Source organism: Calidris pugnax, unplaced genomic scaffold (assembly GCF_001431845.1).
Source record: "Calidris pugnax isolate Ruff unplaced genomic scaffold, ASM143184v1 scaffold36, whole genome shotgun sequence".
NCBI lineage: Eukaryota > Metazoa > Chordata > Aves > Charadriiformes > Scolopacidae > Calidris > Calidris pugnax.
This window is the reverse complement of record NW_015090825.1, coordinates 3567843-3584738: the sequence shown is the minus strand read 5'-3', so window position 1 is coordinate 3584738 and position 16896 is coordinate 3567843. Positions and strand designations below refer to the sequence as shown.

Sequence of the window (16896 nt, the reverse complement as noted above, 5' to 3'; positions counted from 1 at the left end):
TAATTACTCTGTTTTATGAAGAGCCATTATTAATTTTCCGCACCAGGAAATCTGAGGCAAACTACACCGTAAGTATAAACAGAAGAGCTAACTGGGAAAATAACAATCAGGCGGCGATGGTACCGTGTGGCATATGCAACAGTTTCCTAAGCAGGGCTCGCTGGTGACCCGCTAGGCAATGTTAAACGCTCTGCATCTGCTCTGCACCGCTCTACAGCCTGAACAGTGCCTGCCACTGCAAACACCATTAGCTCCCAGTAGGAATACTGAGAGCTGACGATGTTCTACAGCTCAAAACTTGGGGAGATGTCGCTCCGGGGTTGGTTTTTTCAGGTATGCCGAGGTATTTGTCTTTGCCCGTGTGGAACGTGCCTTGAGCGTTAATAAAACAAGGGTGATCCAGGTGATGGTGTTATCACTCAGTCTTTTCCATGCCGTTTTACTGTCATTAGTCACAAAATGCTTTCAAATATTGGCAGTCTTATGCACTGGATCACAGGGTAACTCTATTACGGAGTTAACCCGATCTGACTCTTTAAAGGAAATATTTTTAAAGGTCCTGTTTACTACAAACATAATTCAAGATGAGAAATTTGAATTCTCCCCAAACCAAGTGGCACTCAGAGAGCATAATATAGAATCATAGAATCATAGAGGTTGGAAGAGACCCTTGGGATCATCGAGTCCAACCATCTACCCTACTCTACAAAGTCCTCCCCTACACCATGTCCCTTAGCACTGCATCTAAACGGCCCTTAAACACATCCAGGGACGGTGACTCCACCCCCTCCCTGGGCAGCCTGTTCCAATGCCCTATCACTCTTTCGGTGAAAAATTCCTTCCTAATGTTCAATCTAAACCTCCCCTGTTGGAGCTTGAAGCCGTTCCCTCTCGTTCCGTTGTTAATTACCTGTGAGAAGAGACCAGCACCAACCTCTCTACAGTGTCCTTAATTTCCTTATTTGTCCTACAGTGTCCTTATTTCCTTCTCTTTCTGATACGTGCCAATCAATGGCACCTTGCTCCTGCCATTAAACTGCAACAGTAGAGAAAGCAAATGTTAGCCCAGGGAATTCTATGGGTTCTGTAGCCTTCTGAAAACTCCTGCATAAAGCAAATGTTAGCCCAGGGAATTCTATGGTTTCTGTAGCCTTCTGAAAACTCCAGCTATGCACAAATAACAAAAGCCATATAAAGAGCCTCAGTCAATTCTCTGTAAAGGGAGATGAGAAGTAAAAATCAAGCAGACATTGCACGGCCAAGTGAAAACAGCAGGACAAGAGCAAGGCTTACTAGTCCTCCTTGCTAGCCCCAAAATGTAGCACTGTACAGCATTTTACACAGGGAGCAAAAGTCTTCTGCCCCTCCCTCTCTTCCAAAAAAAAAAAAGAAAAAAAACTCAACCAAAAGCCATCCAAAATGAAGAAACAAATACACAATCACAGTTCAAACACTTCGTTTTCATCACCTACCTCCATACTCTGGACTACTAAGGAGAATGAGAGGAAAAACAACAACAACAACAACAACAACAAAAAACAAAACAGAAAAAAACCCCAAACAACCAACAACTTAAGCAATCTCATATTTATCAAACAGAAAATAAGTAGATCTGAGTACACCATCACCATTGCAGCAATGTAAGGAGTTGCTGGGTACTGTACCTTCATCGTCTACACACCCAAACTGTTCGAATAATCTCTGATTGGGTGTTGACCCAAGCTTGGCTCAAGCAGCTTCTTGGGCACATTTCAGGAGTTAGCTTGGTCAGGAACCATTCCCAATGGGCAGTTTGTGTGCAGCCATCGTTTTCCAAAGGGTGAGAAGTGTTTAACAGTCTGGACGTGGGTTATTCTATGCCAGTTCACCTCAGTGCCAAGAAAGAGTCACAAGCACAATTAATTTACTAGCATAGAAGATCTACAGCAGTAACCCCTGGCAGATGTCCTAGCTCTGTAGCCGTCCATTAAAAAAATGAGCCTCCAAGCATTCTTTCTCCACCATTCAGGTGGAAAACAACCTTTTCTTCTTCATCTGATCCATGGCTAAGTGTCATCATTACTATAGTCACTTGGCTGCTAAACTTGCAGTGGCACCGATGCAAGTTTGACTCCATAGAAACTGTTAACAGGGAGGCTCCATTTCTCAGAAGCCAAGAGCTCAAATGAACAGGGTCTGGCTGCAAGATCTATCCCATCATAAATATGGGCAGACAATAAGTGTATTTGAAACAAACCAACGCAGGCCAAGTTTTGGTTGGTTGCCCCCTCAGGCACCACCGAGCTCTATCTCAGGTATTTGGGGGGTTGATACTAAAGAGGCTGTGCCAGCTGTTTGTATCATGCCCAAGCCAAAGGGAAATCCACAGAGTCTCCAACACTGCTCTGCCCTTTTCACAGGGTCAGCAGACATATTTAAATCAATTTGTTAGCAAGAAGGATAGTTCAAATAGCTAAGGCGGCAACGGCCATGTGGCTCAGTAACTAGGCTGCAACAAAAACACGGTAAGAAGCAGCACATCCTGCTGCTGCTGAAGTCACTGGCAAAGCTGTCTTTGCCTTCAGAAAATCAGGATGGAGAACTACTCTTGTAAAAACCAAACGCAACTGCTATTTTTCTGCACCCCTACACGTTTTCTGGTGGAAGTATATATCCATCTGCTCTACCACCGGTCAGCTTGCCTTAGCTCTCTTTCACAGATCCTTCAGAAACAGTTCATGGCCCATAAGAAGTCCATATACTGAAAGTCAAAGATTATTGATACAAAGCAAACAAATTTAAAGATTCATTACTGAGCCTGTTTTCTCTTCTCACTTACACTGCCTTTACACCTGCAAAATATTAGTGCATGATTCAAGAATAACTTACCTGCACTGAATAGCTCCTGATTTATACGTTACTTGGAATTCACATTGGTGCATAAAAGGTCATAAATCAGATTCTTTGCTTATATTTTTAAGTGCGTTCCTACTAGTACGAGGGCAAGATCCTCAGTTACTATAAATCAGAATAGCTCTGCTTGCTTTCCTATCTTCAGAAGAATTACAGCATTTAGAGCCACTAAGGGATTTGGCCCTCATTTCAATAATTTAATTGATAAGAGTTTCCCAAGTGTCTACATGCAAAGTTCCAGCATCTGAGGCATGTTTCACTGTACTCACAAGATGGATGGATCTTGCAAATGGTATAAACATATTTCTGGCCAGTTTAGATACAAACGTAGAAGGCAGTTTCTAACTAACAGAATAATAAGGGTCTGTTAGAGTGTTTCAGTCAGAACCACGCAACCACGTCCTTTTCTTTTCTTAGAAGAATAAACGAAGCTTTAGAATAGAATGATTTTTCTGTTTGTAAAAGCTTTGCTATTTTGATTGTGCTTGGCAGGACAGATAGCAAGTCTCACCTTCGTTCTCTCTTAGTTTTTTTTAAGCCTAACACTTTTTATGTAGCCTAAAATAGAAGGATCTCGGTAACCTTGTCCTTTCTTTTGCTTTATTCTTTTTGAAAGAGTGCCAGTCTCTGCAACTGTCAGAGAACAATTAAGGCTATGAATTCCCCCCATGCAGATCAAGGGTGGACAGTTTGTGGTTCTAGCACAATTTGTTGTTCTCATGATGGGGTTATAGCAAACAACCAGCAGCAGAGCCACATCAGACTATAAGCTCCTGCGTGATCCGAAATGGGCTACCAGAGCCTTCCACAATATGGTGGGTTGACCCAGACTGGCTGTCAGATGTCCACACAGTTTATCTCTTACTCCCTCTCCTCAACAGGACAAGGGGAGAAAAAAAGATGGAAAAGCTCGTGGGTTCAGGCAAAGACAGGGAAATCACTCATCAGTTAACCATCACAGGCAAACAGGCTCAGTCTGGGGAAAATTAATTTAATTTATTGCCACTGAAAAATAGAATAGGATGGTGAGAAACAAAGACAAAGAGCCTAAAACACCTTCCTCCCACCCTTCCCTTCTTCCCAGGCTCAACTTCACTCCCAACTCTTCTACTTCCTCCCACCAGATGTTGCAGAGTGACGGGATACGGGGGGTTGCAGTCAGTCTAACCCTTCCTTCTCTGCCATTCTTTCCTCCTCACACAATTCCCCTGCTCCAGTGTGGGTCCTTCCCACAGGCTACAGTCCTTCATGAGTTGCTCCAGCATGGAGGCTGCATCTTCCTTCAGGCCATGCCCATCTGCTCTGATGTGGGGTCCTCCGTGGGCTGCAGTATGGATATCTGCTCCACCATGGTCCACTGCAAAGAAATACCATCTTCACCATGGTCTCCTGCAGGGAAAACTCTTCTCCAATGCCTGGAGCACCTCCTCCTCCTCCTCTTTTTTCCTCATATTTTAGTACTTTCAAGACAGGTTTCTCACTTCTTTCCCCTTGCTCCTCTCTCTCACACAGCTGTGCTGTATTTACCCTTTCTTAAATATGCTTTCACAAATGCACCACAGCTGAGGGGCTCACCTGTGCCCTGTAGTGGGTGTATTGGAGCCAGCTGGAAGCAGCTGCATCTGGCACGGGCAGCCCTTGCCCTCTTCTTACAGAGGCTGCCCCAGCAGCCCCCCACTACCAACACCTTGACACCTACAGCCAGTTACACAGGGCAAGTCACCCTGAGATCCAAAGGGAAGGTGAAGCAAGGGCTTCCTGGGAAGTCACTGTTACCTTCCATCTCACATCTCTTCCTGGAGCTCCCTGTCTCTGAGGCATGCAGCATTTCTGCCAGTGTTTGTTAGCCATAGAAATGATTCTGATGTGCAAATCACAACATATCCACTGTAAAGATGGTGCTTCCTCATTCTCTTCCTTTCCTTACCTCCCCAAAGCCAATTATTAAATCCTTAATTAATGTATTTTCAGTCTGCAGTTGCTACTTCTTCCTATTCTCTTCCCATGCCTTGAGGGGGAAAGGCTGATTCTAGAAATATCAACTTCTCAGAGCAGATTCTGCCCTACTCAAAGGATTACCAAAGAAGTTTTCTTCTCAATCATACAATCTAGGGGAAACAGTAGGAGCACTTGCTTTGTAGGAAATCCAAAACAGAAGCAAATAAACATGAAATCTCTCTCTAGAAAGAATGAATAATCACTTAAATACCGTATTGTCTCCTGCATGTAGGCTGTCCTCCCCATGAGTTTTCCAGATTCCAGCACGTGTATTTCACACAGACAAACCACCTCCAAGGGCCCTGCTCCTTAAAAAGATCTGATGGTATTCAAGCAGCTGATCATGTTCACTTACTCCTGTGTTTATCAAACAAGGTGGTACCACTAGAAACATATCTCCAACTGATCAGGCAGGGACCTGGCATCACTCTAATCTGTGGTGATAGCCTTGCTACAGCAGATAAAGACTTTTCAGCAAATACAGAAAATTCCACTCCAAGATTCTCTTCTGATGAGTCATGCAAAACACTGAGATAAGCTACAGGGTGTGCATTTTATTTTGTAAAGAGAATTTTTTATGTTATGAGCTCAGGGACTGTGTCATTTGGTGTCCCAGAAGCATAATTCTCCCAAAGTTAAAGTCAACCTGCAACACATCAAAAAAAAGAAGTTCAATAGCACACAGGCTGCCTCCTATACTGCCCTGTACTTCCTCAGTATGGAGCATGTAATTCTGATTGATTACCAGGGCATGCTCTAAGTTGAGCTATGGTGACAGACTACTGGCCCAGAAAGGTCTTGAACTATAAAGCCTCTCCGTTTCAGAGAACTGTAGAATCATCTAGGTTGGAAGGTACCTTCAAAACCATTTAGTCCAACCATCAACCTAACTCTGACAAAAAGCCCATCACTAAACCGTGTCCCCCAGCCCCATGTCTACCCGTCTTCTGAACACCTCCAGGGATGGTGCCTCAACCACTTCCCTGGGCAGCCCATTCCAATGCCTGATAACCCTTTCAGTGTAAAAATTTTCCCTAATATCCAACCTGAACCTCCCCTGGCACAACTTGAGGCCATTTCCTCTAGTCCTGTCACCTGTGACTTGGGAAAAGAGACCGACCCCCGCCTGCCTACACCCTCCTTTTCAGGGAGTTGTAGAGAGCAATACGGTGTCCGAAAGGGAGGTTTCTCCAAAAGAGGAAAGAACTGTGGAATAAACACCACATAAGCCAGATTCTTCTCTAGCAGGGTCAGTTAGGGATGGCCTTCCTCCTAAGATAGTCCCTTTTCTTTCTTTATTCCCCATGAACATAACAGCGGAGGCCCTCAGCCGCCACACTGCCTTGCCTTCGGTCCAAACCTGCAGCCCTCGCCCTGACAGGGCACAAAGCTCTGAGGCACCTTTCCCTCCGCCCTTGCAGCGAGACCTGTGCCAGCAGAGTCCCGGAGCCCTCCAGAGCAGGCCAGAAGCCCTCCCTCGCGTAGGGAGGCAGGTGCCTCACCGCAGGCCGGCCGCCCGCCGTGCCAGGCCCTGCTCGGTGTTGCAGCCGGTGCAAAGCCTCCGTCGCGCCCCGGCCGGTCCCCGCCGCTCCCCACCCGCGTCCCCGCACCAATCTGCGGCGGCCTCCGGGGCTCCCCAGCCCCGGGCTCGTTACCTGCGCGGGGCCCGCCGCTACCGGCAAGCGTTCCGCCCCGCTTCGAAGGCCTCCCGTTGCCGCGACGCTGTTGCCATGGTAACAGCGGTCTGATTGGCTAGAAGAGGCGCCGCCGTTCGCATGGCAACAGTAAGGGCGGTTCCTATTGGGTGAGGGGCTGGGGTCGTGCTGAGGCCTGCCCTGCCCTGCCCAGGCCTGCCCAGGCCTTCTCGTGAGGGGACCGGGCCGGGCTGGGCCTGGTACTGCCGGTTGAAGGCGGGCCACACGCTGGCCATAAGCGGGTAACGGTAGCCGCAGAGCCGCGTTGTACCATCCCCCGAAGCCCCAGCAGCCCATACAACATAAGGTGTAACATCAGCAAGTTTGCAGATGACACTAAGTTAAGCAGGAGTGTTGACTCCCAGGAGGATAGGGAAGCTTTGCAAGAGGATCTAGATAGATTGGATCACTGGGCCAATGCCAATGGAATGAGTTTCAACAAGGGCAAGTGCAAGGTCCTGCACTTGGGCCACAATAACCCCCTGCAGCGCTACAGGCTGGGGGAAGTGTGGCTGGAGCTGCCTGGAAGAAAGAGACCGGGGGTTTCTAGTTGACAAACGGCTGAATATGAGCCGGCCGTGTGCCCAGGTGGCCAAGAAAGCCAATGGCATTCTGGCTTGTATTAGAAATAGTGTGACCAGCAGAAGCAGGGAGGTGATTATGCCCCTGTACTCGGCACTGGTGAAGCCACACCTCGAGTATTGTGTCCAGTTCTGGGCACCTCAATACAAGAGAGATATCGAGGTGCTGGAGCGAGTGCAGAGGAGGGCAACGAAACTAGTGAAGGGCCTAGAAGACAAATCATATGAAGAGCGGCTGAAGGAGCTGGGGCTGTTTAGTATGAGGAAGAGGAGGCTGAGGGGAGACCTCATCACTCTCTACAACTACGTGAAAGGACACTGTAGAGAGGTTGGTGCTGGTCTCTTCTCACAGGTAATTAACAATAGAATGAGAGGGAATGGCTTCAAGCTCGAACAGGGTAGGTTTAGATTGAACATTAGGAAGGAATTTTTCACAGAGAGAGTGGTCGGGCATTGGAATAGGCTGCCCAGGGAGGTGGTGGAGTCACCATCCCTGGATGTGTTTAAGGGACGTTTAGATGCGGTACTGAGGGATATGGTGTAGGGGAGGACTTTGTAGAGTAGGGTAGGTGGTTGGACTCGATGATCCCAAGGGTCTCTTCCAACCTCAATGATTCTATGATTCTATACTGCCGCTTGAAGGCGGGCCACATGTTGGCCATAAGCGGGTAACAGGAGCCGCAGACCCGCGTTGTACCATCCCCCGAAGCCCCAGCAGCCCATACAACAAGCCCTTGCTGCGAGACGGTGGGCTAGTGAGGGTCCAGGGCCCACCTCAGCCGTAGGGAGGAGGCTGGGACCAGAGCTCAGGACCTGACCCTCAGGTAGGGAAGGGGGGGATCCCCCCTGACTCGAGCCTCACGTAGGGAAGGGGGGGATCACCCACTAGACATGGCTGTGGTGGCCTTGGCGGTGGTGTGTGCCCGCTGGCAGGGCCCAGAACTGAGGAGCAGCCGAAGGGCAGCGATGGTGCCCGCTCACCCGAGTTGGTGTGTGAGTGCTTTTGGTTTACGATTTCATTGAGCGTTTCGATGAGAAATTTGGCACTTTAAGGTTTAATTCAGTATATAATAAATACTTTCTCATGGTGTGGTGATCCACGTGAAGGGTTGGTAGGGTGTTGCTCTCTTAAGCCCTTTTTGTTCATTCCAAAAGGGCTGCATAAATTACTGCAGTCTGACATGAGAAAAGAGGCTTTATTCTATGGCCTTCCCTAAGCTTTGGTGTATTTTTTTTTTAATAGTTTGAATGAGATTTGTTGAAAACTATATTGTAGCCATCGTCTGGGAAAAAATAGTGTCTCTTGCAGAGTCCAGACACACTGGCCACACATCAGCAATTAACCAATAATGCTTTCTGTTTTCAAAAGTCCATGAACAAGTTCAGTATTTCAGTAGTTCTTGATACAGAGTAATGCCCTACAGGGCATGTTAAAGCTTTGATTCCCACAAATATTTGTGTATGGAACTTAACTTTCATGTGGACCCTTTGAATTTAGTTACAGTACTCCTTTAGAGGCAATAACTTTAGCAGAAGTATGTATGATTGCAGAATGTAATGACTGTAAATAGCATCGTCATTATTGCTATGGAAAAAAAAAAAAAGAATAGTTTTGAAACTATTTCTTCATTTCAAAGACTTCCTGTAAATTGTTCCAGATTAGTGAGTAAAAAAGTGACCAAACGATCCATACTTGCATGGTTAAACACCAAATGTTTACAGCTTGAATTGGCCTATACCGTATTTTTGTTTATATTCCTTTTTCATCCTGTTTAGAATACACAGGCTTACACAGATCTTTAATAGTAAAAACAAAGTCAGAACTAGTTTTAGCTTCTGATCTCACTGGGATTTACTGAGAGAACAGTGAACATGTCCAAAAGGCTCTGGCTGTTACAAGAGCCTGACCCCTAAGCATGTGTGGCTGAAGCAGGGTGGTTAAAGAACTGAACTGGAAACCCATCGTGGATCTTCCTCTGTGGGTTTAAATCCTACCAACTATGGAGGGGTGGCAATCCCAGGAACGGAAAGTCTCCTGCAGCATTTCCAGGATTAGCTATTTCAGTAGGGTTAGAACCGCCTTTCTGGGGGGGTTGCAGCACCAGAAACAGCTGAGTGCAGAAGCAAAGAAGAGCAGTGCATGAATAACCTGGGAAAAGTTAAAATCTGCAGTGGTGCGAGCTTTGAGTAGGGAATATTCATCATCACCTGTGTTTCCCCTGGTGAATTTTCATGTATTTATTAAACCCCAAGCATTTGATTAGGTGACGTATGGAAAAAAAATAAAATACTGTTTTCCTGGTGGAGCTTGAAATCTAAACATTTTGCTTGGTTCTTGTTTTGTTCTAACTGGTTCACTTGTGCCGAGTTCTTAGAGCTCTCACATATTTTATGGGTGTCTCTTTTCCAAAGCTGTAAGAAAGCAGATGTAAGGCCTGCGAGGGCTGAAGTCTTAGCACACTGTTACACCAGCTGTGTTACTGTTAGCTGCGTGTGAGGATTAAATTGTCATCTTATGTTCAGTGCTGGCAAAAGCTGAGTATGTGACAGAGATGGTGACAGTGGATTTAACGTCTGGGTGGCAGTTACTTTGAATATCGCTCGTACCACACATATCAGGCAAGTTGGCATATTAGTGGCTGTGATTGGAATCGGTCTGAGCAGTCAGCTGCCATGACGTTACCCTTCTTTCTGCATCTTGCATGCTGTCACACAGCATGTCTTACTGCAGCACTCCCTCCTCCAAAACAAGATTCCTTCCAAAAGTGGGTTGTAGTTAATTCGCTCCATGTGGCAGCGCGAATCTGTCTCCCCTTCTTGCTGAAGGACACGATTCCATCTTTATAGACCCTCTTTCACGGGCAGCACTGGGTCCGTATGTGAAAGGGACTGTTCTCAAGTAAGGACTGCCTTTAGCTGATTGCAGAGCTCTTTCAGAAGAGCTCTGACAGGGACTTGGGTGATCACCTCCAAGCCAGGGCAGCACTGGAGGACATGCTTTAGGTCCTTGCAGCTGCGCTTCACAAATCAGCCTATTATCTGAAACCACCATCCATATCGGTTTTAAGTTAGTATGTCAGCCTGTAAATTACAGCAGCTGAGGAGCCAGCACACATTTGCTTCTGCCGTCTCTCCTCCATGGTGGCCGTTTCTGGCAGGGAGACAGAGTGGACAGCTGGAGGTGGTAGCTCCTAAAAACTCCTCCAGCGTGCATTGCCAGGGCTTGTCATCTGTGCGCAGTGAGAACTCCAGCAAAAGTTGTTGCGTGGCTTTACATTTTTAATCATTGATGAGGTGGCAAAATCCAGTAAAATGGTACTGGCACAGCACAGCTTGAACCTCACAGAATCACAGAATCACAGAATCTTAGTGGTTGGAAGGGACCTCTGAGATCATCGAGTCCAACCACACAAAAAAAACAAAAACAAAAACAAAAAACCAAAAAAACACACACCAAACAAATACAAATACAAAACACACCACACCAAACGCCCACCAAAAACACCGCACCCACCAACTAAACCCCACACTCAACACCTCGCCATAAACCAATAACCTTGGGCACTAGAGCATGCCCTGAAGAGCCATGTCTATACGTTTCTTAAATACCTCCAGGGATGGTGACTCCACCACCTCCCTGGGCAGGCTGTTCCAGTGCCTGACCACCCTCTCAGGAAAGTAATTCTTCCCAATATCTAATCTAAACCTCCCCTGCCCCAACTTCAGACCATTTCCTCTAGTCCTCTCATTCTGGTCTTCTCCCTTGGGGAGAAGAGGCCAACACCCACCTCTCTACAACCTCCTTTCAGGTAGTTGTAGAGGGCAATGAGGTCTCCCCTCAGCCTCCTCTTCTCCAAACTAAACATGCCCAGTTCCCTCAGCCTCTCCTCACAGGACTTGTTCTCCAGACCCCTCACCAGCTTGGTGGCTCTCCTCTGGACACGCTCCAGCACTTCAATGTCTTTCCTGTAGTGAGGGGCCCAAAACTGAACACAGTACTCGAGGTGAGGCCTCACCAGTGCCCAGTACAGAGGCACCATCACTGCCCTAACCTCCTTTAGGTTCCTGCATTAGCAGGGAGTACAAAGGCTTCTCCTTTCTCTAGTAGATTGTTGTAAACAGCTTCACTGTTTCTAAAAACCAGTTTAGGGTAAGGAGTCCAACACCGCTAATGGTAATTCCCACACATTGGAGTCCTCAAGTACAGAAAATTGCCCTGCATTTTTGTAAACTTTTCTCGCATTCATGTTTAAAGACCCCGCAGCTCAGATGTTTTCAGAAGGGTGCTGGGTGTTACGTGCACCTGTGTATGATTCAAGCCTCGGAGCTGGAAAAAGGTGCCAGGTTCCAGCCTGCCTGCAGGATTTGCAATTGCTCTCCCATCTTTGAGAGGAGAGATTTCTCTGCAGGTAGAGCAGGGCAGAATGGCATTAGCGTTATTGACTTCCCTGCCACTCCCTGAAGACAGAACAGCAGGTTTTGCTGGAGTATGACTCCACACTTGAAGTCGAAAACTCAAAAAATGCCAAAATCTGAGTAAGTTTCATTTTAAAATGAAGGTGTTCCTTTTTGCAGACTCCCTTTATGTTGCCAGAACGAAGCTGATTATTGGTTGCAGTTATTTCTGTTCTATCTGTGTGATATGCAGCGTGACAGGTAGCAGAAAATACTCATCTACATATGTTTTATAATTCAAACACTAGAGGACACCAGTCTGCAGATCATGCAGTAAAGAAATCAAATGGATTCAGTGGTGAGCACAACCGGCAGCTGAGGACGCAGTGAGATTAGATATCATCATTTCTATACTCTGTCCTTCCCCTTAGTGTGATCTCTGTCTTTGGGATTATTTTTTTTTTTAATGAGTATTGTTTGATTCAGCTGAATCTCTGTTTAGCTTTTTGTTTTGACTGGAGAGGCAAATGCTGCTCCTTAATCCTCCCTCTAAACCTTTGCTGGTAGCTACGGAGTGGCGTTATTTATAGCCCGAGCAAGACTGAATGGCTTATAATAATGGCGAGTCAAGCCTATAAATCTTTATAATTATCACCAGAACTCTTGGTGCTGTGTTGTGCTGTGATGCTTATACAAAAGCGCTGAGAATCTTTAATGGTTACTCATCAGCTTTCTTCTCCTTCCTCTTTACTGCCCAGCTTCGCAGCAAACCTTTTGTATACCAAACCATGCAAAAATGTCTTACCTAGATTCGTTTCCCCTCAGTTCCTTCACGTTAACGCTTTGGAGGGCTCTTACTGGGGCAAGCCACTTGGTGCTGCTGGCATTTGAGGTGCCTCAGCAGCAGAAGCTGCAGGGGTGGATAGCCAGGAGCCATGGGGGTGCTCAGCACAGCCTTGGGGGGCTCTCTGGGCTGCTCACAGCTAAGGCCTTTCAAGTTCTTGTGATGTGCACATGCTTAGTGATGGAGTGATCCAGGAAGGTGGTATATTTGGCGTATCCATGGAGGTATATTGCCAATGATGGCTGGTTTGAACAAATGTTGAGGGTACTCATTGTAGGAAGCGGGGGCAAGCCACTTGGTGCTGCTGGCATTTGAGGTGCCTCAGCAGCAGAAGCTGCAGGGGTGGATAGCCAGGAGCCATGGGGGTGCTCAGCACAGCCTTGGGGGGCTCTCTGGGCTGCTCACAGCTAAGGCCTTTCAAGTTCTTGTGATGTGCACATGCTTAGTGATGGAGTGATCCAGGAAGGTGGTATATTTGGCGTATCCATGGAGGTATATTGCCAATGATGGCTGGTTTGAACAAATGTTGAGGGTACTCATTGCAGGAAATGAGGTTGCCTCTTGGTGATCTGAGATACCATCGAAATGAAGCTGTCCAAGCCTGCCCTGTGTCTTGCAGATTTGTATCACTGAGTGGGCTACCAGCTGCCTAACTATGATAAATCTCACCAGAGCTAACTTTGCAGCAGTTACCTCAGCAGAAGCAGCTTACCAAATTTGAAAGCTGAAGGGAGAAAAAAATCATTGTCTTGGTTTTGTGGTATTTTTCTTCTTCATCTGCAGTGCATTTGTGTCAACGAGGCATTCTCTCCAGAGGCAATCTGGGGCACTTGGCCAGTGGGTGTCTGTGTCTAGGTGGAGAGAATCACGGTGACATTTTGTCACATTTGTGTCAACGAGGCATTCTCTCCAGAGACAATCTGGGGCCAGCGGGTGTCTGTGTTTGGGTGGAGAGAATCACGGTGACATTTTGTCGAGTCCTGAAAGTTCATCAAAATAGGAAGGAGCTTATTACCTGTGGATTTTAACAGAAAGACTGAAATGCTTCAAAGACCAGAGATCCAAAGGCAGAATTTCAGCATGGCTTATGTGGGAATGGGCTTTGACCAGGCACAGAAGAGCACAGAAGGCAACAGAGCTGAGCTGCAGGAAAGAATAGCTCTGGCTGAGGACAGTCTTTCTGGTCCTAGGAAGCAGATTCTTGCCCCACGACAACTTTGTTGTCAAAAACAAGGAGCACCAGCACAGCAGCAGGCACACAAGAGACTGTCACAGAAGTTATTACTCTTTGTGCTAAGACATACCTTTTTGGGCAAACTAGCTGTTCCTCTTCCAGCCTGGCAGCTGGTGGCCCTCTGCACAGGCTCACGTTGGCAGTGACATGTGTGTATACCTGGCTGTTAAAAATGTGGCCTTAAAACGTTTTTGGCTTTGGGGGCTGGTCACCTGCCTGTAGCAAAGGAGACAGGCTGTGCCTGGGAACAGGAGAAGGATTCCCCGGTGTCTTCAGAAAAGCAAAGAAGGCTTTTAGGTAGCCAGTAAGGATGTATTTCTCATATATCCTCAGGATTAAGTGATTTAAGTAGCTTTTTGGTGCTAATGAAATTTTTTCTGACTCTAATCTGCAGGAACTGTGGGGAGATTTTTGTCTTCCGCTGTAGCAAGGAGAAATTCTCCTACTCCTGTCTTCTTGCAGCTCGTTGTAGTGTGTGGGTTTTGGTCTCCTGTATGACAGAGACTCATAGGACTCCTCAGCAAGGAGGTGCCTGAGAGGTGTAAGATAAAAGTGTGTAAAACACTGCACGGATTTACCAGGGACTGTGTATCATCTGTCATAAGGCAAGAACAAAGGAACACCAAATTACACTATCTAGTGGCAGTCTCTAAGCAAACGACTCCTTTTTCACACAGTGTATTTAGATGAATGACTCCCTGCCACGGGATGCTGCCAATGCCAGCAGGAGGGGAAGAAAACCCTGTGGAGCGCTATTAAAGACAAAGATGCTGACAGAGTCCTGTGCTCTCTATTGTACTCTCACCTAAGAGGCAGCTCATTCAGTCAGATGATGGTTGGAGTTGACACCATCCTTCTGTGGTTCTTCTGCCATAACTTAGGAGGTGTGGGCTGGGGAGAGGATCTGTGGCTCATAAAAAGGCCACCTGACCCGAGCAGGAGGTCTAGAAAATGAGCGAACCACAACGCATGGAACACATCTTTTATTCAATAAGCAAGCAAGCACAGAAGTATAATGTGTAGTGCTTAATATTCATACAGTACTAAAAATATAAAAATAGAAATAAAATTTCACTGAAAGCATTTTCACTCACAAATATACAAGGAAAAGTGCTGTCAAGCCACATCATGCTACACCACTTGCCAGTTGCTGAACTGACAGTTTGTTTCCCAACAGAACTGAAACACTAAAAAAAATCTGCTAGTCCTTCCTCATGGCTTTACAGTGAGCCTGAACGTTTGACTAGCAAAAATGGGCCCCCTGCAGCTGAGAACCTAAAAAGCATAGATGTCATTACCTAACGGAACAATAAAATCATTCTGGAGAGGCTTAGGAGGATAGTAGCCTGCTTCAGGCTGTTTGCCTACCTGTCGTAGAGAATAAAAAAATACAGAAATAAACGTGAATCCTGACTATAATTCAGCCCAGCCATGGCTAACACCTACTGAAAGGGTACTCTGCAGGAATATTGGTGCAATACTCCCACCTCGTGGCATATTTTTAAACTCTCTTCCTTGTGCTGCCCTTTTCCTCTCCCTGCTTATACTGGCACTGTCTATTCATCTTCCACTCAGGCTGGGGGGAGTCCAGGAGCACAAACTGTAAACTAAGTGCCCTTAACTGGTAGTGGGACTAGAGGATACCCAGAGGAGATACCTTCTCTTCTCTTACTGCATCTAACAGGTGAAACTCACATCTCTGCAGGGAAGTGATACAGGTCAGAGACTCCCAATTCCTCAAGAAAGGAGGAATCCTGCACCAGATGCCTTGGTTTTAAGTCCCGTTTTGAGGGACCGAAATAGAGTTTGGGGGCTTAAGAAGCTTCTGTTTGCTGACCTTTGGGATGGAGCTGAACGTCATCCCTCAGGAAAACAGCTATGTGCCATCAACCATGAAAGCATGGGTGGGTTTGGGGATTAGAGTGACAATTGCAGCTATATTTCACAACAAGGCCTGTCTTGCAGAGTATGCCAGTGCACAGAACCTACTCAAATTATACAGGTAAGGGTGTGCAGAACCTAATGTGAACCCCACTTTGATCAGTTACTCTTTTGGAATGGGATTTATTTATACTTGATATACCTGCTATAAAAATAAATGTGACAATTAACCCCTGAGATCATTCTAGCATACAGTTTTGGCCTGTTCCTTGTTTCCCTCTGAAATATTTTTTTTTTATTATTTGGTTTACGGACATTTATTTAGGTTCTAGTGAAAAGCTTTTTATAAAACACATTAAATAATCAATGTGGGGCTGAAAAGGTGTACATTCTAGTTGCATATATGATACATACCTTATACGTATATAATACATTCCGTAACAGCTGAGTATTCTAGTATTGTCTAGGAAGTTCTTGCATGTGGACAAAGAATTAAAATACTAGAAGATAAACAGCTGTTTAGGATCAAAGATAATTGTATCTGATATGGTTTACTTAGATTGTTTTTTCTTTCTTTAAATCTTGTTACACATAATAGCTACAGTAGTTTGTCCAGCAGGTAATAAATGAATGCATAAAGCACTTCTAGCTATATTTGGATATCATATGCATGCATTTTTATAAATAAAAATCGAATGTGAGGTCACATTTTCCCATCTTCTGTTTATAAACTAAATCAAATTTCTCATTCATTGAAACAGTGAAGATGTCTTTCCATAGCCCAACTCGCCCTGAAACACAGAGAAGAAACACAAGTCAGAGAGTGGGCATAACAAGACACCATATCCTACAGTCTAATTATGCAGGGCACACATCATCCCTGAGATGCTAATCAGTCTTAGCTTTCACTGAAGGCTCAATGAGAGGCTGTTCGTTGTCTTACCCAATTCCCCTGCTACAAAGCCTTAAAATAAGTACCATACACCTTGTCACCTGCACCAGCCAAGTATTATACAAGAATAATTCAGATTTTTTGTGAGATTTTGCTCTGGTCTTAATCAGAAATGAATAACAGATTTTGGGTTGGGTATTCATTTAAAAGTGGATTTCTGGTTTCAGTGCAAACTCTGGCTGTTTAATAATTCCAACAGCTAACACCACCACATTTCAAAGTTACCATGCCTTCAGCATACACTGGTTAAGGAACTATTCAAAAGGTACACGGAATGCTGAGTATTAATCCAATTATCAAATTCTGATTACTGAGGTGTAACATTATCATTACTAATTTCTATTGTTTTATGTGTAAAGATAAGTTCAACAGATGAATTTATGTTTCTCAAGATGGAGATAACTGTTAAACATGAGTGCCTAGAT

The 16896-nt window shown here is 45.6% G+C and overlaps 1 protein-coding gene across 2 annotated transcripts in view; it reads right to left on the bottom strand.

The window, feature by feature from the left end:
* Positions 1–14606: 14606 nt before the first annotated feature.
* Positions 14607–16896, bottom strand: part of SULT4A1 (sulfotransferase family 4A member 1) — a 34963-nt gene continuing 32673 nt past the window's right edge. Inside the window, exon 7 of one of the 2 annotated variants that reach the window (XM_014940158.1) lies at positions 14607–16310. In XM_014940158.1, coding sequence (XP_014795644.1) covers positions 16198–16310 — 113 coding nt within the window. In that variant the 3' untranslated portion in view covers positions 14607–16197. The remainder of the gene's footprint in view (positions 16311–16896) is intronic. The other variant, XR_001411757.1, reaches the window with a different exon arrangement.